We start from the raw sequence: 24,080 nt of genomic DNA on the forward strand, positions 1-24,080 counted from the left end.
GTTTGAAACCCTTGTTTCTCACTAATTGGATCAACTTAGATAAGTATCTTAAGTCCTCTGAGCCTCAATTTCCTTATCTATAAAACTGGGGATAATTACCTACATTATAGTATTATCATGACATTCCAGTGAGACAATTTAAGTCAAAGTGTGGCATATGGTATAAGTGTAGGAAATATTCGTTTTTTCTACACCCTCTACCATTTGCCACTTTTATTGCCCCCTCTGCAGGTCGCCCTCCCATAGTAGACGTAAAATAATTTATAAGTTGAACACGATTTTAGAAAGAGATCTTGTCTTGTCCTTTCCTTCCATCTCTAGTCTTCCTCACTCTTTTATGAATACATACCGTGTTTCTCTGAAAATAAGACTGGATCTTATGTTAAGTTTTGCTCCAAAAAGACGCATTAGGGCTTATATTCAGGGGATGTCATCCTGAAAAATGCTAGGGCTTATTTTCCAGTTAGGTCTTATTTTCGGGGAAACATGGTAGCTTTCTGGGCTTTTTCCATTTTTGTTTAGAAACATAGAGATCAAGAAAATTCATTTATCGGACTTCTCTCCTGTCTCCATAAAGTCCTGTAATCTTTTTATTTCTAATCAGAAAAATGTTTCTGGAGCAACATTCTTCTGATTTACTTAATTTTTGTAACTCCTTACTAGTGCTTGATTAAGTGAATGGCATTTTTGTATTAGATTGATATTTTCCAATCATGTCACTTCTAAAAAGACTTTTAAAAGATTTCTGCTTTTATTTTTCTTTAAACATTTAAAACACACATATGCATAATGTAACACACATTTCCAAATAAAGTTAGGAATTAGTTTATTCTCAATGAGAGTAAAGCAATCTGAGAGTTTCACTCTTCCACCTGATTTAACCCTGACACACAATTGTGTGCTCTTGTGAGATAAGAAGTTCCAATCTCAGGCACTTGTGTTGGCAAGAAGATTCAGACTGTTGGTTGAAAACAAACCAAACAAATAACAAAAAAATGAAGTCCAGAACCAAAGTCCAGCAATTGAAAATGTCAGTTTATGAATGCTCTGATTTTAATCTGCCTTCGGCTATCTGTTCATTAGTGCATCTGGCAGTGCTTCTTGGTGAAGAAAGTTCGGCATGAGAAAGAGCTGTGTTTAGATTGGCTCAGAGAAGACATGGAGTGTACAAATCTACTTTTGTCTCTGAGGGGGTATAATTTCTTCATTCATTTCCCTTTTTTAAAATTTTTCTCCCCATGCATTTATAAGTAAATTTTAGAGCACATGAAAGTGAGGAAATGATATCACCGGCTTGAGCCAAGTAAAGTGTGGGTTGGCAGCTATGCTATTGTGAACTTGAACCTAAGCCATGTTCTGTCCCAGCTCAGTTTGTCCAGTTGGTTTCAGATGAGGGAGAGAGAAATGGCAAGGGTACCTTTCCATGCTTCCATTTGAGATGTGAATGGTGTTCATGTCACGGGAGGACTGTCCTTAAACCTCTTGCAGTCTGGCATTGAGTCCAGTGGGACTAACGCAGGGCCCCAGTTGAATATATAATCACCAAGGAATTTGGCAGCTGTAACAGAGGCTCTGAGAATCAGCTTTCAATTTTTCTTCTTCTCTCTACCCTTAAGACTTCCCCAAAATTCCTCTTGCCTCCTGCACTGCTGCGATGGGGTTTAGATTCGAGATCTTGTGTGAGTCACAAGTAGTCAGTCTATTGCATTTGATATCCCAACAGCAGTAAAATTTCAAAACTTCCTCTTCTCCAGCGTTTGATTGATCTCAGTCTCATTTACCAGATGAAAAACTCTCTCAGATTTTATTTGGCTTTACTATTTTGATACAACATTAAAACTTTTCTATAACTGCAATGGCCTTAGAAAGGGTGGTTCACCCAAGGGCTGAAACAGAATGGACATACAACAATGTAAGGATGGGACCACGTCTGGCTCCTGTCGGCTCCCCGGAGCCAGAGTTGTGCCCCTTCTTTGGAGTTCACATCTCTGCTTCCATCCTCATACTCATTTACTCTGAGCTGACTTACCCGTCAGTATCCTGACAGGAAGCACGTGGCACAGCCAATCGGATGATTGAAGAGTTTATAAAGAGACCATGTACAGTGATGTGGGCGGGGTTAGAGGAGTCAACATGCAAAGTGACACCTACGCCATGGCCTGATGGGCCAAAGGAGGGGACTATCACCAGCACCAGGTGAGAACTGTCGCGATGGAACAGAGCCCCAGAGAGGAGTTGAGCCTGTAGAGAGGCAAACTGAGCAACACCCGACAGGTAGAGGAGGGAGGGGCTGTAAAATTCAAAAGAAAACACAGACAATAGTGAAGATCAGGTGGACAACCGAGCAGCCCAGAGGGAGTAAGTTCAAGGTACATTTAGGCAGAGCTCAGACAATCCTATTGTCCCAAACAAGCCAAGCTCTTTCTGTCCTTCGTCCTCTAGTTTGTCCCTTCTTATTCTGGTATTGAAACCATCCTCCTTGGCCTCTGAGTTTGTGGTTTGAGACCAGTTCTCCATCCATTTGATGGAGTCTTTATTATTACCCCTGAGAGTATCTAAGGGCTTTTGCAGAGTCACAGTTCATGCCATTTTAAATAAACCTCAGCCTCCTATTTGCTCAAGTGGAGACTCACTGATGCATTTCCTATGGCCAGCAACAGGAATGTTGGGGCGCAAAAAGATTTCTTAAAATGCACAAAAGCGGCACAGCAAGAGCCCAGGTTGCCAACATTTGCAGGAAGGAACCTGAAGACCTGTGTTGCCTGGAGGAATATTTCTTAGGGAAATAATGCAATAATCCTCTGGCATTTTTGCTGATTGTAATTTCAGCTGTTTGTGAAGGACCCAAAGGTCTAAGATGTATGAGAGTTTACAACAAGGATAATAGCTCCACAGAAGGGCTGTGAAGAGTAAACTAGAATTTATTTAAACTTGCCCAAATTGTAGGGTTGCCGTTTGGGAGTCAGTTAACCAGAGAGTGAGCCTAGCTCACTACCCAGCTCAGTGGCGATTCCCATCGAGGAATCTAGAGTCTAATGGAGGAAGTAGACCCATAAACAGATGTGAAAAAGAGAGCCTAATAAGTATGTAGCCATCCAGTTGTCAGCCTGGCAAGTACCTTACTCCCAGGGCTGAAGAGCTTTACTGTCATCAGCTTCCCTGAAGATCGATGAATGAGATGCAGACAGCAAGGGCCTAGGGCTGCCAGATGAATCTCTGAGGTTGAAATAAAGCTGGGCTGCACATAGAACTATAACCACCTGCTCACCCCGGCAATGCACTGTACTATTTACCTGAAACCTGTTTAGAGGTGAGAGAAAATACAATAACAGTAATGATAATAATTACTGTGATGAAGCCTATTCTCTGGCTTTCTGGAAGGCAGCAGGCTGCAGTGGATGTCATTGGTCTGTGTTGAGTGGGGCAGAGAGGAGTCCTCGCCTCATGCACACTCACCCACACGCTGCTGGCAGGCACAGTGCACATGATGTCTCTGAGTGCGTGTGTCCTCATCTGTGACCAGTGCTTTGAAAGGTGAACTGGGAGTACGAAAGGGAGGGGATAAACCACAAGCTACGAGGCTAGACTTGAATTCTGGAGCTGGATTTCCTCAGAGGTGATGGTTGGTTTTGAGAAAACCATTTGCTTGGTCAGATACGTAGCTGTGCCTGTCACAGCTGAGCAGCTGAGCGACTCTCTGGGCACCCTAAGAGGGGTGTTAAGAGATTTTTACCTCCTCTCATCCTAGGGGGCTGCTGCTTTGTATCCTTCGAAGCCAGAAAGATAATCAAACCTAACACCTATTACAATGAATCTCTCACACATTTTTCCTACAGGTACAATAGGTATCAATACCCTTTATTTTGTTTAGCTGATCATCAAATTAAAGCTTAGAAAAGTAAATTAATTGTCTGAAGTTGCACAGCTAATCAAATAGCACGTATTATTAATGGCCATGTTATTAACTCTTTTAATTCTCATGTCTTTTCACACACACCCCCAGTGTAATTTGGAATAAGTAAATTTCCATTTGCTTCTTTTCCTAGAAATAAATGCACTTTGTGTACTTTGGAAAATGCCACACATTTTCTTTTTCCCCTCACTCATACTTTGCTGGCATTTCATTTGACTCTATTAGGCTGAAATAAGCTGCAAATTATTTAGGCAATTTTGTCACATCTGTGATCCACAGGATACAAACTTGGATTCCCTCCCAATCTTTCTCATTCTAGGAAATTCAGTCACGTCCGTGACATATTTTTTCCTAACTTTCTGCTTGGCTGATCAACTCACAGCTTAAAGCAATATATTTTTGGATATTTTCTATCTCTCTTGACTGAATGGGGAGGAGGGAAGACAAAGGATGTGATCAACTTAATCTGAGAATAAGTAACTTTTTCATGAATACTGTCTTTCTCAAAATAAAATAACAAAACTTCCTTGACTTTGGGCGCAGTGCCACTGCCTTCAATTGAACATTTTGAAAACAAAGAAAAACACACCAAGACCAGCCCCTCTGGGAGCAGTAAGGAGTGATGGCCTCTAAGCCCACAACTACAACAATGGGACTTCCATTGATCACAAAATCTTTGATGAGCCAGTCTCACTGAGCCCCAAGTCTCACTTGTCTCACTTTGTAGCTAAGGCATGGAAAGGCTGATTATGTGTCCACTCAAGGTGACTAATGATGTGTTGGTGGCAGGGCCACAACTTGAATCTAGACATTAACTCTTGGATGCTAACTTGCTTTTCTTTCTTCTATATGTGTGGGGCCCTTTAGTAGCTCCCTGTTGCCTCTAGGTAAAGGTCAACTCCACACAGAGTATGTAAGACCTTCATGATTTGTTACCCACCAACATGTATAGTTTTATTCCCTGCTTTGTACATTCCGGAATTTGCCTCGCTGTGACCACCTCCCCCCACAATCACCGCCAAATTTGCCCTGTAAGCATTCGCTCATTTTTCAAACCCAGATTGTCACCTCTACCAGAAAGCTTTCTCTACCCTGTTCCCTTTCTCACACCATTTTTTTTCTCTTGCCTGGTATAGTTATTCATTTATTGATTTATTCATAGAAAATGTAACATTATTGCATTCATTGCAGTTGAAGCTTGTTATGAAAACTTTTCTTTCATCTTTTATTCTAAAGTATATGGTTCCTTTACATAAAAAAATGAAATCATTACTTACAGACCTGTAACTATTTAAGGGAAATTGTCCAAATCACATTTGTTCATATCGACTTGCTCTCAGAAATTTTATTGCTATATATGTTGTCGTCAAAAAACACACACAAATATTTTATTAAAATCCAAGTGACAGGTATCTCAAGATGTTTACTTTGTATACTTAAAGTATTAGTAGTTTGTATAAGGAGTCTTATTTATATTTTTGAAATTGTTTTATTTAGTCTTTTACAATTAAAAGTAGTAGACTTTAAAATGTTCATAAGAAACATTTAAAAGTGTAATATGGAAAGTTCTACTTTGTTTTCTTAAACTTTTTGAAAAGGAAAAAAAAATACCCTCCAGTACATTAGGGTTTGTTTTAAATATGCCTCTCTTCAAGTTTGTTCATATTATGTACACTCATGGAAAGACGAACTACTTTTTACAGTGTCCATTACAACATATTAGTAGTGGTAAACAGATTTTTTTTCTGTGAACTCTAAATGACAGAAATATCTTTACAAATTAATATGTACAATATTACAGAAAGGTGCTTTGTTAATTTAATGAGTTATTATTGTAATTAATTTTGATCCCCCAAAATTTCACGGAATAAATACTTGCTTACTGGCTAAATTTGAAAGGTGCTAAAAACTCCTCAGCTCAAATGATTTCCCTTATTGATGCCCTAAATTTTACCATTTGCATTTAATTTCCTTTATGCGAAGATCTGCTACTCCTGCTGATGGTGGTGGTAGTGGTGTGTGTATGTGTTTATGCATTCCATTTCTGAGAGGACAGTGATTCTCCATGATGCCTTAGTGAGCCTGAGTCTGTCAGTTTCTTTGCTCCCTGAAAATGGGTCACCTGGGGTGACAGGGATGCTGAAAGGGGCCAGACCAGGAAGCCAGGTTGCTGTAGGGCTAGCCCAGAACAAAGAGTCATGGTCACTGATCCATGCAAATATCAGATGTTTCTGGGTGGCAAATGTGTGAATATTTTGACATGCCAGAGGTTTTAGCCTGAAGGCTTTCTCTGATGAATTCAGCACCCTGATCAAAAGGTTTTCATTGGTCTAATTTATTCATTCCTTCAGTGAGAACTTGACAAGTAAAGAGATGGTTAAATGCTGACTGAAGTGGAATTAAACCCAAATTAATTTGTCCTTCACTATTGTGTGTTTCAGAGACTGGAGCACAAGGAAGTGTTAGTGGGCTTGTTGTTCCTGGTTTTCCCGTTCATCCCAGCCAGCAATCTCTTCTTCAGGGTGGGCTTTGTGGTGGCCGAGAGAGTCCTTTACATGCCGAGGTAATTTCTGCTCATGATTTCCTCTTTATGAGACCTGCCCTCTGTCACCAAACTGACAGTTCCAGAGACGGTCCTTTAGTGTATAATGATTAGATCCTTGTGCAGCTAAGGTGCTTATTCCCTCAGCTTTGAAAACAGCCACAGAGAAGGTTGGATGAGCTCACGTTGGCACTCATTCACTCTAGTTTACAGTGGCTTAGCTCCAGTCCAAAGATTGACAGTTCCAGGTGAAACACTGACTGGACTATATTCAGGATTTTAGCAGCAATCGTTTGCCACAGCATTCTTTTCCAAATAGCTAAGTTTTATTAAACATAGTTATAGTAATTCTCTAGAAATATTTGTGGATTTGCTTAAATTATCAATTACGTTAAGTAGCATGATTGTAATTAACTTTTATCTTCTTCTTCCTTTCTCTCTTCATCTCTTTCTTAGTTAGGAACAATCTTAAGAAAATTTGCCCTTGAGGAAAAGGAAAATTGGTTTAAAATCATAAAGGACACTCAGATGTGTGTGATTACATAATGGCACCTAATGCTGAAGATTGGAACTGGGCTAAAGCTTGTCTGGTCTCTTATTCAAATATCCTCATTCCAAGACCACATTTCCTTTCAGGTGCCTGCATATGTCCCTGAAATGGTTCTGCCATTTATTCATTGTATGATTTTGAGCAAGACATGAAACATTTTGCACCCATGTTTTCTCATTTTTAATAAGGATTTTAGTAAACTTGCTAAGATTAAGTAATTTTATGAGTGGTATATAAGACTGAACTTTTGTAAAGGCAGCATCATAAACCAAAATATTATAAGGAAATCATTGTTTTTTATTTATGGAGATTGAGTTAAAATTTTAAGTTAATTTTTAATTTAAACATTCATTTAAATATCAATTCATAAAATTTAGTTTTATGAATTGACATTGAGTTAGAACTTTTAAAAATACATATAATTAGAAATGAATTCTTAACCTTTTAATTCCCCCCAAACCAAGTACCTAACAACTTTCTTAAGACAATACAACATCCTGTTTTGACTTAGTTAAGGGAGAGCAGCCCTGAATTTTCTGTATGTGTCTTCACCACAATTTGGGAAGGAGATTATTTCTTGGTAAATACTGTTTGATAAGGACAAAAGTACAACACACATTCTTTGTATTCTGTGTTGCCTTAAGATACCAGGCCTATGAAGCCTTGTCAATAATAAGGAATACGAAGGGCTACAGGGGACATCAAAGTCTGTTCTAGATTTGTTTTTGCTTAAACCAGTTGAAAGTGTCTTCAGTTAGGTTTTCTTTGCAATACTGTTAATTCCAAATTCAGTCTTCATTTCATCAACAGATATTGATAGAGCACCTTTGCAGGCCACCTTTGTGTTGGAATTCTGGCTTAAATATGAGCATGATGTCCCTAAGCCTCAGTTTCCTCATCTGTATTAAATGAATGTACTAGCACCAAACTCAGTGAGATATTGCGAACATTAAATAAGATGATCATTAATAAAAAAATTAGAAAGTGTTTTGCATTGTACATGCTCAATAAATATCAAGTATTCTTATTATTGATATCAGCTTCCTGAGGTAGCTGATATCATTATCCCTATTTTACAAAAATAAAGCCTGGGCTCTGAGAAGTTGAGTACCCTGTCCCAGTTTACGTCGTTGGTAAGTGGCAGAGATGGAATGCAGATCCCTGTCTACTAACAAATCACTTACCTACTAGAATTGATTGCTTCTCTGATAGTAACATCTTAGTCTTCTTCTCAATTGAAAAAGAAGGAGGAGAAAACGCGAACTTAGTAAAGTACTTTAAGCTCAGTTCCATCCGGTAATCAGGACTTGATACTTCCCAGAGTCCTGCAGTCTAAATCCTCATGAGTCTGGGGTTCTGGGTGACAAAGAATTTCATGTGCAACATGCTTTTCTAATCCAGATACAAGAGAATACTTTGTTTAAACAAGGGGTTAATTTTTTTGTTTTTCTGGGAGAGACCCTTAGGTAAACACAGGAGTCCATAATATTGTCATCAACTGTTTGTGGGGTATCTTAGTAAGGGATTCCTCTCATCCAGGGAGTCGTGTCCTCCAAACACCCACACAATCATGCCAGCTCTGGCTCTTCCCATGCCGCCATACCTTTAATAGATCTTTTTCTGACTTCATTTTCTCTAAAATAGACAATGCTTTGTTCCTGCCCTTGTTTTCTTGGGATAAGCTGCTTGGGATTAAAGTAAAAGATCTGAATATGAAGAAAACATCAATATTACCAAGAGCAATTGGCTGCCTCTCAGAAGCAATTTGAATTTTGCTGCATTTAACATACTTGGTGCAGAGTCATCCAAAATCAATTTCAGTAAGCTGGTCTTCATCAAAGATGACTGTCCTTTTCCCTTCAAGTCCCTGCATCTATGCATTGCGGCGTTGGTGCTGTCATCCTTTTCCAAGGATTTCTCTTTCGTGCCAGCCTCTCCTGGATTAATATATCAATATCATCCCTGTGCCCAACCAGGCCACTTCCCCCTCCAGAGTTGTAGTCTCTGCAGATGCCAAAGCCGTGTGAAGGGAGGTGGAGGTGCTCTCCTGCCCCTTAGAGATGATCCTGAGGGCTGATGAAGAGGTCAGATCGCCAGAGCAGTTGCACAGCTCTGAGCACAAACCTGAGAATTAACACAGAGTTTGGTAGGCTGGGGTTGGAAGACACCTAGGAATTTCTGAGTGAGACATTGTACCTCTAGTGAATCCTAATATTTTTTGACAGTCATTATAACTAACTTCATAGGGGAGCTGTTTTACTTACTGCACTAGATTCCATTGTTATCTAAAATTGCAACTGAGGTGGCCCAGGGTGAGTCAGAAATTCAAACCAATGTGGGGAAACTTCTATGCTGTAGATGTAGGGAGTTTCTAATGACTTCACCAGACACAGTTCATAAATATTGAGAGTTTTCTATGAAAATGGGGACATTTTCCAGAAACGATTTTACCCAGCAGTGACCAGCCACCCATCTCAGTGGAGAGTGGTAGACAGGCAAAGAGCTGCCGAAATCTTCCTCAGGGCCACAGAGAATTTTGCAGATGTTGTAAGTTTCCCTTGGAAGGTGTCAGAGCACTGGATTATGCCTTGCATTGAATAAACCTACACACTGGCTTTGATGACGGCGAAGAACCTGTCCCAGCCTTTTATATACATAAGAACCTTCTCTGCATGACTCACTGTCCATTATTGACCTTGACAAGAAACAGCCGTTTTCTACAGCATCAGTACCTAGTGCTTTGAGGAAAACATGCATACAGTGTACTCAATGGCATTCCTGGAAATGCAGGTTATGATCTTTATGCAGAAGTTCCGTGTTGTCTCACAAACTTGAGCAAACAATGGGGAAGTGTAAGAGTTTTATATGTAATACCCCTAAGGAAAGCTACCTTCCTACTCATTCAATGTTTCAAGTTATTATGGAGCCAACTTCTGGCTGTAGAATCTCATTCATGAACACCACAGAGGTCATGGCACGCTCACTGCAGCCGGGGTGAACCCCGTCAGTCCCAGGGGGCTGATTTGGCCACTTTATAAGAAAAGTGCAGAGCGAGTCAGACCAACAGTGCTCTTTCATCCTGCACCTTTATGCCTAATGAAGACTGAAAATATCACCCTCTTCTCACTTGCGCTTTGAAATCTGTGGATAAAAGGAACAGAAAGAGGCTTCTATTTAGCACCGCATGGCTGTAGGGTCAGAGTTTTATCAGCAATTTACAAAGAAATTGTAATAATCTTTTTTTCTGGTGATAAATGCCGATTTTGTCGATGTCCTTTTTGAACAGGCAGGAGAGTTTGGGGCTTAAATCATTCTTTCACAGAAATTTTGATCTCTTATTCTTATTTTAAGAGAAGCGTATAATTTTATGGCTACCTTTTTTGTATTTTATAAAAAACACACGACAATGTTTCAAAGAACTAAAATTTCTTAGAATCAATGAAGCAGAAATAGTTGTTGAGACCGCTCAAATAAATTCACAGAATGTGTTTAGATATTCATTCACATGCCAGATTAAGGGTGATATATTTAGTTAAGTGCCAAAGAACAAATTCCTAGGCTACTTTAAGAAAGCATGAATGAATGGAGAGGAGAAAAGAATAGGCAGAGACAATATTTTGGCTAGAACTGATCCAGAATAATTGGGACCACAGAGGGAGAAGTTAGATAACATGTATTTGAGGGATGAAAGAAAAATAAAAAGTTGCCCTACCCTTAGAAAGAAATACCATTTGAATTGCATAGTCCCTAATCCTATGAACAGGTCAGACATGGAAAACTGGGGAAAAGATGCCTCTTATTCATTTTTAATTTTGAGAAATATCTTTAAATCATACCTATCAATTTGAAATGAAATTTTTAATCTTACACAGGTTGCTACTGAACCAATATGGCAGTATTCTCAGGATGCAAAATGAGAAATATTACCTCGGAAGTAACACTATCTCTGTTTTCTGATATTGGGGACACCTTCCTATTAACCATCTGTGCATATGCTTCTTCAGAGTTGCTAGAGGAGAGTGACGCTTATTTAAGATTGAATCAAAAGTTTTACCAAATATTAAAATCAGAGAATTTTTTTTTCATATACCAACAATAGTTTTCTTTAGCAAATCCAATAAGAAAAAGACTGAACCAGGAACAGCATAGCCCAATCTGTCCCCCACTGGCTGGCAGTCTTGGGGAAATCATTTCCTGTCTGTAAAACCAGAGGGTTGACTTTGCTCGATAGTTCCCTGAACTATCGGGACACACAACCCTCTGTCAGTTTCTCTTCCCCCGCCCAACTGTCCTTTTTTGGAAATTTTACTGCTTTGGGAAATCTAAAACTCCAGTACACACTGCTACATAATTTCTAAGGTCCCTTTCCACTCTCAAGTTCAACTGTTTTGTGATTCAGAATAACCTTGATGAAAGCATGGGTCTTTGCCCCCCTAAGATCTTAAAGATTTTGTCACACATTGGAATGGGACAACCGATGTCTGCTCAGTGTCTGCAGGATGGGCTCAGTGGGGAAAGGCAGACAGTTCCCTGGGGAAAGGCAGGGAAGGAAGGACTACTGCCACGAGGACAGGCTCCCTGAAGGGCCTGAAAGTGGACGAGAGGCATTGATGTGGGATCTGTACTGTGACATAATACCTAGGGTGTCCGCAGGAGCAGCAGGCACAAGTGAGGCTTAGAAATTCGTGGGGGCCAGCAGCAACAAGGGATGTGTGTCAGCAGGAGGTGGGGCCCCGGCCACTGAGGCAGGGTTACAAGAGGAAAGCCAGGTCTCCGTCTTTCAGGGGTTGATAGTACAGGTAGCTGATTAAGAGAGGCTGCAGTCCAGGAGAACAGGTCAGAAGTTTGTCCATACCAAAGGGCAAACCTCCATGGGGAGATACTCAGGAACTGAACTGAAGCCTAATATCTAAAGAGCGGCTCAAAGCATGGGTAAGGACGCCCACAAGGCAGACTGGTACTGAGTTCAGCATTTAGTCTCTCTAAGGCCGTGGCTAATAGGACTGCGGCAAGGGAGCCCCTAGGAGGACACAAGTGGTTTTGAGTGCGCCAAGTCACAGAAATAATAGAAAGCCCAGGAACCAGGCAGAGCCAGCTACTCAGTTTGTTTGCTTCTTAGTTTGATCCTTTGTTTGAAATTCCCATTAGAGGGAGGGGAAAAGCAACTGGGGCTTGTCACAGAGCCACTCAACTAAAAAGCTAGGAGATAGATTAATTGGCAGTTTTCATGGTTACGAGGTCAAGTGCACCAGCGCTCTGAGAATGTGTGTGCGTGTGTGTGTGTGTGTGTGTGTGTGTGAGAGAGAGAGAGAGAGACAGAGAGAGAGAGACAGAGAGAGAGACAAAGAGAAAGAGAGAGAGAGTCAGTCAAATTACCTAAGTACACATAATTATTATTTACTTTTAGCTCTGAATTCATTTATATGCATTTCTATTGTGGTCATCTTAAAAGAACACGATGTTCTTTTGCCATAATGACAATGACAAAAAGAAAGGAGAAATGCTGTGCATTGTTACACTAGGGGACAATAAAGTGAGGTCACATGATCAGAAGAAAAAGAGGGAAGTAAAGATCCATGATACTGTTGGAGAGGAATGCAAAATTTGGGTAAGAAGAAAAATAAAGTTTTTTTACCTTAGAGAAAGGTATGATTTGAAAATATTTCTCAAAATTAAAGTTTTTTTACCTTAGAGAAATATTCCAATGTTTTTAAATATGGTGTCTTCTATGTCGCAGATTCTGTTTTAAAAGAAAGCTGAGTCTGTCAAGCTTTCCCACCCTTCCCCATGTCTCCACTTGTCGGAAGGACAGACCTCCAGTGTCACAGAGCCAGAGGCTTTCTTCTGGTGAATCACCTACATTGGGCTTTCAAAAGTAGATTCAAGTTGTTTTTCAGAATACCGTAGAGTAAGGATGGGAATATTGGGCTTCAGTGTGTTTACCGCTTTGCTCTTGCTGTGGGAGCATGGACTGTTGCATCCAGCCCTTCAAGACCTGGACTCAGGTGGAGGTGTGTGATCTGGGAGCTCGACCTCATCCAGTGAGGGGTCCTCTCCGGGGCAGTGCCCAGGCAGCGATGGTCCTGGGGCTGCACCCGACTGGGGGTCGGTCACCAAGACATAATGGGGTGAGTGCCGTGTGAAGGTCATGAGCAGGAGCGAAAGCAGGAGGACTTTGCTGTGGGACTCAACGGAATGTGTTATAAAACTAGAGATTATCAATCACAGACAAAGATAACACACAACAGAACAGTGGTGAGAATGAAGTGAGAGGAAAGGAGGTTGAGGTGCTCGTGGGCTGAAGACCAGTTGGCCAATCTGATGTGCTCAGTAAGTTCCGCTGGGCCCAGGGTGTGAGGTGAGGATAAGTTTGAGCCGTTATTTACTGGACCGCAGTCATGGCTTGTGGCCCTGTTAGAAAGGACGAGTGTGTATGTCTGTGAAGTACTAAGTGGTGAACAACAAAGGTCTTAGAAACCAGGGTTTGAAAGTAAAATTTGGAGAGCATAATTTGGATTCAGATGAGACTAAATGGAATAATACTTGTGAAACATATCGTAAGCTGTGCTAGGTCCTTGCCAGTCATTATTTCAATCTGCCCTGTGCAAATGAGGAGATCGGGTCATTCGAAGTCAAAGGAAAAGAAAGTAAAAGAACTGTGGTCTTCTCCTTCTTCCCCAGTCTCTTTCTTCCTCCTTCTTTGGTTCTACAAAGCTCTTAATTTATTTTCTATCCTCAGGTGCTCAAAAGAGAACAAGCCTAGCTTAGCAGGTTAGCGTTCTAAAACACAGTACTGAAGGAGGCTATGAAATACGCCTCTGTGCGTGGAGGAGACAGACTGAAGCGGAGACACATATACCCAGCGTCCTGCCGTTGGCTGTGGCTTTGCCTGGACGGTGTAGGTGGATTGAAGTGTTGTCATTTCAGCCTCCCAGCCCTCAAGACCCCTTGCTGTTATTAGTGAATCTATTTCTTTTTCTGTTGGATTCTGCAGAGGGAACTCTCTCTCAAACCTGTAACTTCTTATACAAATTTTAGTCATCTGAAAGTATCCTGTATACTCTTTTAGAACCCTGGATTGTCTTGCTCTAGTATCCGTTGGGACCACCGTTTTGTATGTCTGTTTTCTCATAGTACCTGACACAATAGATGCTTCATAAAAGAGGATTGTCGAGAATTAAAGCACACTGGACACAGATAACACATGGGCCTGTGTGCTCAGGTCTGTGTTAATATAGGGACTGGACGAGGGGACGGCAACAACTAATGGATTGTCCATTAGGCATTTGCTTCAGAAGTGAAGAAGCGGCCTCTAGAATGCGGTGCTTTATGGAAGGAGAAATGACAGAATTCAGGCCTAGAGATGAATATTCTATAGGTGGGTAGAGAAAGTGGTCTTTCTGCCTTTTTAGAAGGAGCTTTCGAGTTCGTGAGAGGTGTTTGCCTTTGGCCAAAAGGCCTTTTAGGCCCAGATGGAAAATGTGGCTGTGACTCCTTGCACCAGGTAGGGAGGGAAGGAAGCCAGGCCTGGGATGAAGGACCCCAAGGGGGCACCTCCATGCTCTGAGAATGGACAGTTCTCTGGGTGATAAGGAATTGTGGGTCTTAGGATCTTCAGGCCCAACTTGGATTGATTCTTTTTTTAAGTTCACTTTATTTCAATGTGAGCTTGTGATACCTTCAACTGCAGTGTTCACCCCCACCTCGGAGGCAGCCCCTGTCCTATGCTAGGTGCTCAGGGTGCAAAAATGAATCCACCGACCGTCCTGAACTTCAAACAGTTAATGCTTTATCTCTTATCAAAGTCGGATACAAAAGCTTCCTTGTGCATTATGTCACTTAAAAGATTACACTTTACATTTTCTTCCCTTTCACAAAGATGGTGAAAAATTTGAAATGGGGATAAAGGAAGATTTGCTTAGTGCGTTTTGTGGTCGAGGTCTATGAATTCACATTAACATAAATACATGGCTACGGATATTTCACATCCTACAAGTGTATCTTACTTCCTGCCATATTTAGTTCTGTAAAACTGATGTGTAAATCAAACCTTTCTGAAGCAAACAATATTGTACAAGGAAGTTTGCCGTTTGAAGGACGTTTTTGGTGAACACTCTCAAAAGTTTTATAATTGCCTTATAAATTGGATAGTTTGGGTCAGTCTGGACTTTGATAAAGTAGATTTTAGATTTTTGAGGTGTATTTACAGACCTAATCACATATTATTGATGTTTACAGTGCATTTTATTGAAGTATTAGAGACTAGCATACTAAATATACATATGAACACACAAACACTGCCCTTGAAAACACTGATACCTTGTAATCAGTTCACAGAACACATCCACATACGTTATTTCACTTATTCCAAACAACAGTTATTTAAGGGAGCTGTATTTTAAGCTGCCTTTAAGGCAGGCAATGTTAAGCCTTGGTCATATAAACAAATAAGGCTTCCCGAGGCTGAGAAAATCTTCTGTGGCCACGGAACTAGTGAGTGGCATAGAAGATCCAGTTCCAGACTCTTTCTTCCCCAATGAATTCCTTTCCCTCACTGTGACCCCCAAACTTAAAGTCTGCACTAGGACACTTTTGTTTCACTGCAGCTAAGTGTGTTCTAGGCACCTTAGGACGTTAGTACACTTACAAGATGCTGGTATCGACATCTCTTTCTACCTGGAAAACACACTTCACACATTTCCTTTCTCATACTCTAGTTAGCAGCCAATAATTCCATAAAAATAATAGTATAGCATAATCATATAATATCATTTTTATTTAATATGTATCAGATATTGTGCACAGTATAAAATTACTGCTTCCTTTTGCAAGATAAGAACATGAAGAAGTAGAGAACTTGAATAATTTGTCCAAGATCAAGCAATAGTATCAGAACTGAGATGCAAACGGGTATTTTCCTGAGTCCAGAGCCTTGCGTTCTATACCAGTTGCGGTCTCATCCATTTTTGAGCTGGTAGGTGAACTGGGAAGTTGAGGAAGCATCTCCTCTTCAAAGAGGGAAAAGAGAATTAGGTAGTTCTCAGAAGGTGAAAGCAATGGCATTGTTCTCCTAGTAGTTCCTTAGATATGCTGAGAAAAGAACAGAAGAAATCGATTTCATGGAGAAGTAAATGTAAAGAAACTTTCCTGCCGACCCTACACCCTTAGGATGGGGTGCTAGGAAAATGCACAAGAGATGCCTTGGGGGTCACTTTCTTGGACTGTGAATACACTCTCACATCCAAATACATTCAGTCTTCTGAGAAATTTTCCCACACTTCGGATATTTGAGATAAAACAAGAACAAGGCAGGAATGGGGACCCTAATGAGTCTTAGTTTCCAGAAGCTGGAAACTGGCAGGTTAAATCTGATCTGAGAAGTCCCTGAGCATGTCCTGGTGCTTCAATCTCCAGCGCCAAACACCTGTCCTGGGCTCAGTGACAGGGTTTTGCTGTTTCATCATTTTGGGTCAACATCCATAAGACTGGAATAAGATCTTACTATCAGATAAATTGCCACGTGGGGATTCAGCTGATCAGAATTAAGTTAACTAGGGATATGGTTCTTTTAAACAATCTAAAGTTAGGAATTCTTTAAAGTAATAAAATGGGAAGGTTGTGTCTATCTTATATCATTAATGTTATAGATAAACTCTCAAATGAGTTGTTAGAGCTTAAGTTAAAAGGTAGAATTTCAGTTCCACTTAATAGCAAAAGGATTCCCTTTGCTGAATTCAATTAAACAAAAAGGGAAGCCATAGCAATCACCATACAATGTTGGGACCAGAGGAAGGAAACTCATCTTTTCAGGTTGATGGCAATGGGAATGGAAAGTGTTGTTCTGTTAATCCCTTAAGAGCTTCTGGACGAGAAAGTACTTGTATACTATTTACGCAATGATTAACTGCTCACAAAGTTCTCAAACAGCAGGTTGCAGATATTTTTTATTCTAATGTGAAAGGACAAATATTGTTTATTTGCATTTCCTGTTCATTTCCCTTTGGACGTGCATCATAAAAGTAGAGAGGAGACATGCAAGTGTCTTTAGTTATTGTCTGCATTGCAGCTTGTCAAATCACGTTCAAAATTGGAGATGGCATCTGCTTGTGAATGAGAGAGCATCTCTGTGCATCAGTGATTGACTTCGTTCTCTGAGACAGCAGTGGTGCTTCTCAGTTTTGCTTTGAAAATGTGTCTCGGTATTGAGCTGAACCAGCCAGGAGCCAGAGTTTGGCTCCTAGTTTGCAAGGTTATGATTTTGCCAACTGTCAGTGATTTGCACAGACTCCTTTTTGCTCTGTGTGGAAGTGTCTTGTCAAAGCCCAGATTTTCCTTAACTAGATAAACCAGAGCTAAATGTAGTTTGGTTTCATCTCCCTGGAGGCCAGAAAAGCATGTAGTTTCTCATTTGCTTGATTTTCCACTTTCAAAATGAGGACTTACCCTGTCCTTAGCAATGGAGAGAGAACGATTCTCTCTCCTGTTGCTGAGATATTTACAGATGAAATGCCATAATAGAGAAGCATCTTAGCCTCTGTGGTATTGTGTTCAAGTTTTTAAGAATGTGATCCTCTCTAAGAAATTTGCAAACCTAAGTGGAGATTATTTTATATAGTTTAACATTTCTTTAAACCATATGTTAATACAAGGACTTTTGCAAAAAATTATCATGTTACTTAAAGTGATACTTGTACTGAGTGGCAATGAATGGTATTCCCCTTCATTTTGGTTATAGCTGTGGCCCATGAGTGGAATCTGGCCCGCCACCTGTTTTTATAAACATTTTATTGGAATACAGCCATGCCCTTCTTTTACGCAGTATTGATGGCTGTTTTCCTGCTACAAAATTAGAATTGAATAGGAGGCCTTACGGCCCGAAAAACCTGATGTGTGTATTCCCTGGCCCCTTGTAGAACAAGTATGCCAACTCTGATGATAGCAGTGTGAGGCCCTGGGTCTTCTGATCTGACTCTATTACTGGCAAGTTATTTAAATCCTACAAGCTTTAGTTTCCTTATCTATGAATGGAACATACTGAGGATTGTTTTCAAATTAGATAATATATTTCATGCCAGGACTGCCTTTGTCCCAGGCCCTACAAATATTGTGCACAGTCCCATCTAAAGCACTTAGCACAGTGCCTGGTACATAGGAAACAGTCAGCATATCACATAGCTTTTTTGTTCCTTATCGTCTTCTGCCACTTTGCAGCCATTGCTCGGGAGCTTGTGGGATCTTAGTGTTTTCCTTCCCCACTGCTGTGCCAGATGGCAGCTCTGTTTCCTACAAGGAGGCAGAAAACAAAACTGAGATTTCATGAATGGCGTGGTTGGGAAGGAAGTAGGTGACGCTGTGTGATAAGGTGTGAAGAACACAGGAATGAGCCAGTCAAGTCAAAACCCCAACAACAGGATAGCATATGGAGCCTGGGCTCTGGAATCTGAGATTCCTGGCTTTACATTTTTGCTCTGCTGTGTATAAGCTGAATGACCTAATTCAGCAACTCAGTTCACCTTTCTCTTCTTTAGTGTCTTCACAGGTTAAACACTAACAACAGTGACCCACAGGGATACAAGGGTGAATTGAGCTCATATAAAACGTGCTTGGCACATAAGATGTGCTCAGTGGACTTTAGCAATCCGTGGTGCTGCTTTATGAAGGCAGGGGTGAGAAGACATCTGCCACTGGAGATGTGGGGGGGTCTGCCTGGTGCATCCCCACCCGTGCATTTCAGAGCTTTGTTCATACGTCACCTTTTCAGTGAGGCTTTCTCTGACCACCCATATTAAACCTCAACTTCCTCCCCACCCTGGACTTCCTCTTTCGCTTTCCTCTTGATTTTTCTTCACGGACTTGAGTCGCCATGGTGGCCAGTAATGCCATCAGCATGGTCGTTTGTGCAATATGGGAGATTTTTAGAAAATCTTGATGCTTTTAAGGCCAAACATAGGGAGCTGTAGAAGTAGAGAAAGGTCTTTTTGTTTCGTTTTGTTTTGTTTTGTTTTCACTAGTGACTCTCTCTTCTGGCAGGTGCAAGGCTTTGCAAGGTGCTTGTGGCAACCAAATTCAGTGATGGAATTGGGGCCAAGCCCTCCTTGACTCAAACCACCATTCCTCAGTGATGAGTAGGGTGGGGCTTCCCTTTGGCCAAACAGGAAGCCCTAAAACTTTGAGAGTTTTAAGACCAGCCAACTCATGGAACTTGAAGTAGGCAGTTAGAGCTTTAACTTGATTCTCAGGGTCTCCAAGTCAGAAACCTCAAATGTTTCTCTCTCGTTTTTCTACACTTGATACCAAAGCACAGACATTTAGAAATGAGAACAGAAGGAACATGTAGCGATGTTTCTTTTAAAGGAGGCATGGTTAAACATGAGAATACTTAGGTGTTTCTTTTGTAAAATCAACCTGCTTCACTAGACTGGAGTTCTTTGAAGGATGGCTTCTGTTTTATTCATAATTCTATTTTTAGTACCTGGCATATTGCCAGTACATAATAGCGAGAGAATGAATAAATAATTGAATAAGTAAGTGGGCTATATTAATTGGGGGCTTCTTATAGCAATAGTGTCTGACTAATACAGGATTTCTTTACACAAGCTTGCTTTAGTCTTAAAATATTCTGGAATAACTTGTAGCTGTCATCTTTGGAATGAAGCAGGTCTTGACTAAAATGCTCACTACAGTAATAGGTACAACTAAATGTTTGTGTTTTTCTGAGGCCAGTTGGCAGACAAGAAGCACCCCCATGGGTGTGCAGATAAAGTGAAGGACCGCATTCCGTCCACCAAGCCAAAGGCTTTTAGAGACGTGATATCAATGTGCCAAGGTTGCAATCTGATTACATGAGGGTTTTTTTTGGTGTCTGTTTGGGAAGCCGAGCCAGCGTCAGCAAGAGAATTGTGTCAATACAGCTTGTCTGTGATAAACTCCAAGCTGCATGGCCCAGGAGTTGGCCTGGGGGTAGATTTTCATTCAGGTTAAGGACTTTGACTAGCCAGCACAGGGACATATGAGATGGCACATCCCTAGGGACAGAGACCAATGGCCCTTAGTGACCAATATCCTTCCCAGGACCCGATAAGGAGCTCTCCCACAAAGCTGTGATAGGACCTGCTGTAGCGCAGAGTCCAAATTTGGACGTAGGGTGCCAGTAGTGTGATACAGTGCCAGTAATGATGAAGCAAGGGTCAGAGGGGCCATTCAGGACCCAAGAGTGTCCGTGAGGGACTTCTCACAGTGCCTGGGCTGCTGAAATCCAGGGCAGTTTGAGCCTATAGGATGAGCCTGTGACTCTCCACATGGACACCAAAGGACCAGCCAGTGCGCTGGTGCAGCTGCTAAAGAACTAACATGTGGATGTTGTATAAGATAGTGAGTTCGTATTTGTTGCTCTGTCAGGGGCAAGCTTTATTTGAAAATGAGTTCCATGGGGCAGAACGCTCAGGGGGTCTCCAAAGCACCCTCACAGTAATCCTGCTTCTCCCACCCTGTTTTCCAGCATGGGCTACTGCATCCTGTTTGTGCACGGACTGAGCAAGCTCTGCGCTTGTCTGCATCGATGTGGGGCCACCACCCTGACCGTGTGCACTGTGCTGCTGCTATTGCTTTTCTCGTGGAAAACCGTAAAACAGAATGAAATTTGGCTGTCGAGAGAGTCCCTGTTCAGGTATGACGAGACGCATGAAAGGGAATCTCTTGCCATTTGTTTTTTTGACTTGCATATTGGTTTCCAAACACATGAGGTAACGTGGGTCGGGCACTATTTATTAATCCAGAAAAAAAAAAAAAGTGAAATTTTAAATGGAAGATGTAATTTTATTTTCAGTTTTAACTTTGATTTTTAAAATGGTATTATATAAAGTCTTACGGGAGCTCGTGCTCAATGAATTTATGAAAATAAGGCTCGTGGGAAGGTTTTGGGGTCTGAATTGAGATGGAAAATGATGAGCTGAGCTGTCAAGTCAGCTATAAACGTAAGGTCGCCTAATTTCATTGTTCAGACAAGTGAATGGTAAAGAGGAGCACACAGCAAGAAGGAAGAGAAACGCGATACATTTTCTTTGGAATATTTCAGGACAGGAAGTTGTGATCTGTGCTCTCGTAGCTTTATTTTACACATTAATTGTGAATGAGGCAGTGGAAGACTTTTTCACATCCTGGTTGGTTTTCCTGTGGGCTAGAAGCTGTTTCTGAATATAACAATGTCAACCTAGAGACCTGAACTTGTCATAAAGTATAAACATTCTTTGGGACTGCCGCTCAGCGTATTGTGTTTCTGGGGCTTAGTCTGTGTCACTAATGCCACAGCCCTGGCAACCTTCACCTGGGCTCCCCTGGCAGTACCGCACCTGGCATTCTGTAGTGTTTTCCCATTCTCCAGTCCCTGCCCCCTTTCAGCTTTTGTTCTCACTTAGGATGCAATTGCCCAATTCAATCAACACTGCTTTTACTTGGTTCCCTGCTCAGCGGGTACCCAACATTTATTCTTCGGAGGCGAACAACTAAACAGAATTAGGATCCCTTGGGGAAAAAAAAGGGAAACTATTGTAAGAATATAAGAAAGTGCACAGAATTGAAGGACAGGTGGAGAACCTGGCACGCAGCGGACAGGAAGCAGGAATCTGGATAGTCTGTCTTGAGCTCTTGCTTGAGCACTCTCACAGGAACAAATGGATAAACTTACACTATTTGTGGTTTGTTTGTTTTTTTCCTTCTATTTTTACATCAAAGTCCTGGGAAATAAAGTCCTCTGGTTGAGCTTGAACTTAGGTCAAGTGCCTGCCCCTGGTCCCCACCGGGACACTGAGATGACTGATCTGGTCGAAGAAGCTCCTCTGACTTCCATGGTCAAGTTAGGGCAGGTTCCACTGAGACGTCACACAGGGAGGCAAGAGGGCAATCCAAGTATTGTAAGAGGGGCAGAGACTCTGGGCTGCCACAAATGAGTGAATGAATCAATAAACAAGTGAACAAACGCACAAATAAAGCAAATGTTCACTGCATTTTTCTGCTATTTTCAAATAATGTATTTGATTCTGTGACTTGGCCATTTACCTTTTTTTAATAGGAAAAAAATATTCTGGCATGCATGTCTCATTAGTTGATTTATTATTACTATGTCATCGTCATCATTATCATTGTCATCATCATTATTTCAATAGGTACTCTAGGGACCCGCTGCTACGTAAGGTTTTCTGTGTGGATGTTTTTATGAATTTTTCTGTTTTCAATTTTTGGCTTCAGATTCTTTGCCATCTCTGTCACATCCCTCCACCTTCAGTGCAGTTCTCACACAGCACCACGGACTCATTCCCTCCTACTCCCCAGGACTGAGGTCATTCTACAAATACAGAGCATTGAAGTTCAGTAATATAACTTCTAGACTCTGTTGTTGTTTGTTTTATTTTTTTTATTTTTTGCTTTTGCTTCCAATAGTCAATGCTTGAATGAGAAACTTTAAAATGGTTCTGCCCTGTGTTAAACCCTTTCCTTGAATAAAGGTACTAGCAGTGGTTGTATCATCTAATGATTTTTACTGCTTCATCAGAGCAACTTGGGGAATGGATTTTGGCAGGCAGCAGTTTATTTCAAGGATAACAAGTTAGTGTTCAAACCCTCCACAACGGACGCCAGCCATTTAAGAAAAGAAAAACAAAAAGCTCATTGACCTTACATCCAGAAGCTTCTGTTCTTTTAGATGGAAGTATGTAGTAAGTCAACAGTTTATTACAAAAACACTGCCATTCCACATGTGTGTTTAAAGAGACATTGTGCCTTGAGAGGCCTTTGGTGATCAAGTAGAATTTTGTAGAATGTGCCAATCAAAGCTATTGATAGTTTTTCTAGAAAACTTTGCCAATTTTAATTTATCTGTGTCCTGAGGAAACTTTTAAGAATCTGACACTTTAAGAATATTCTTTTACCTTCAAGACTGGATGTTTATAGGTATTCATCTGTGCTGAGTAACGTTCAAATCAGTGGAGTAAAGATTTACCAAGAATGTATGAGGCAAGATGGGGTTAGTGATTGAGTGTGGGGTCTGGGGTTAGACTTCTCGGCTGTACACCGAGTTCCCCCACGTCATAGCTGTGTGGTCTTGGACGAGCTACTTAACCAGCCCATGCCTGAGTTTCTTCATTTACAAATTTGGAATAATACTAGTCTTTAGCTCCTGGATGTAGTATAAAAAGAGAAGACTACGTGAAAGATGCGTAGGACGGTGTCTGGCATATGGTGAACACGATAAGGTTTTCAAATTACTGCTATGCACTGTGTTCTAGGATATGAAGGAGGGAGGATAAGAGGGAAGGAGGGGACAAGATAGAGACACTGATTGTCTTTGGAGGAGCTGGGAGTCTGCATGGCAGTCAGACACATGAACACATTTTAATATAATGTAGCAAGTGGTAAACTGGCGTAGATGCAGGACACGGTATAAATGCAGGCAGGTGACTAAGGCCAACCCAGGCCATCAGGGCTGTTCTCTTGTAGGCCAGAGCTGAAGATGGAATGAGGAGGAAACCTAAATTAGCTTTGATGGCCCAAACCAAGAGTTGGCCAAATTGAGTCAGGAAAAGGTGCAAGTTCTACATACTCATAAGCTGAAGTCCTTGGCAGAGGCCCTGTTTCGGTTCTCCCCTCTGTTCCAAACAATAATCCCCTTGGTTATCCCCAGCACATGTGGTCTCTCTGAGGCCTTTCTAGTTATGTGGGCTGGTTTTGCTTGTCAATACCATGAACAGTCTTACAGAAGATCTTAACATAGACCTTTGTGTTAGAGAAAATCCAAATGTTAGTCAAGTTCCATCCTTCCCAACTAAGCTGAGGACTTAACACAAAAGATTCCACTGTGTGATGTAGTTTTAGGAGATACAGATGGAGGGTACCCTCACAGCTTTACGCTTCTATTGGCAAAAATCTTACACGCCAAAGCACAAGAACCCAGAACTTATGTCTCATCAGAGCATTTGTCCAAGCTGAAATACCTGTTAAGAGGAGGAATCAGGATTTGAACCCAAATCTGGTGTAAAAGCCAAAGGATACATAAACTTTGTTGTACTTATTTTTTACTTTAC

The 24,080-nt window shown here is 41.1% G+C and overlaps 1 protein-coding gene across 2 annotated transcripts in view; it reads left to right on the forward strand.

The window, feature by feature from the left end:
* The window catches only part of TMTC1 (transmembrane O-mannosyltransferase targeting cadherins 1), a 231,062-nt gene that overhangs the window by 137,985 nt on the left and 68,997 nt on the right, over positions 1-24,080 (forward strand). For both annotated transcript variants that reach the window (XM_074325860.1, XM_074325861.1), the window contains exons 9-10: positions 6,355-6,476; positions 20,504-20,671. In XM_074325860.1, the coding sequence (XP_074181961.1) occupies positions 6,355-6,476; positions 20,504-20,671 (290 nt within the window). The remainder of the gene's footprint in view (positions 1-6,354; positions 6,477-20,503; positions 20,672-24,080) is intronic.

The sequence above is a fragment of the Rhinolophus sinicus genome, linkage group LG02 (assembly GCF_036562045.2).
Source record: "Rhinolophus sinicus isolate RSC01 linkage group LG02, ASM3656204v1, whole genome shotgun sequence".
NCBI classification, from domain to species: Eukaryota; Metazoa; Chordata; class Mammalia; order Chiroptera; family Rhinolophidae; genus Rhinolophus; species Rhinolophus sinicus.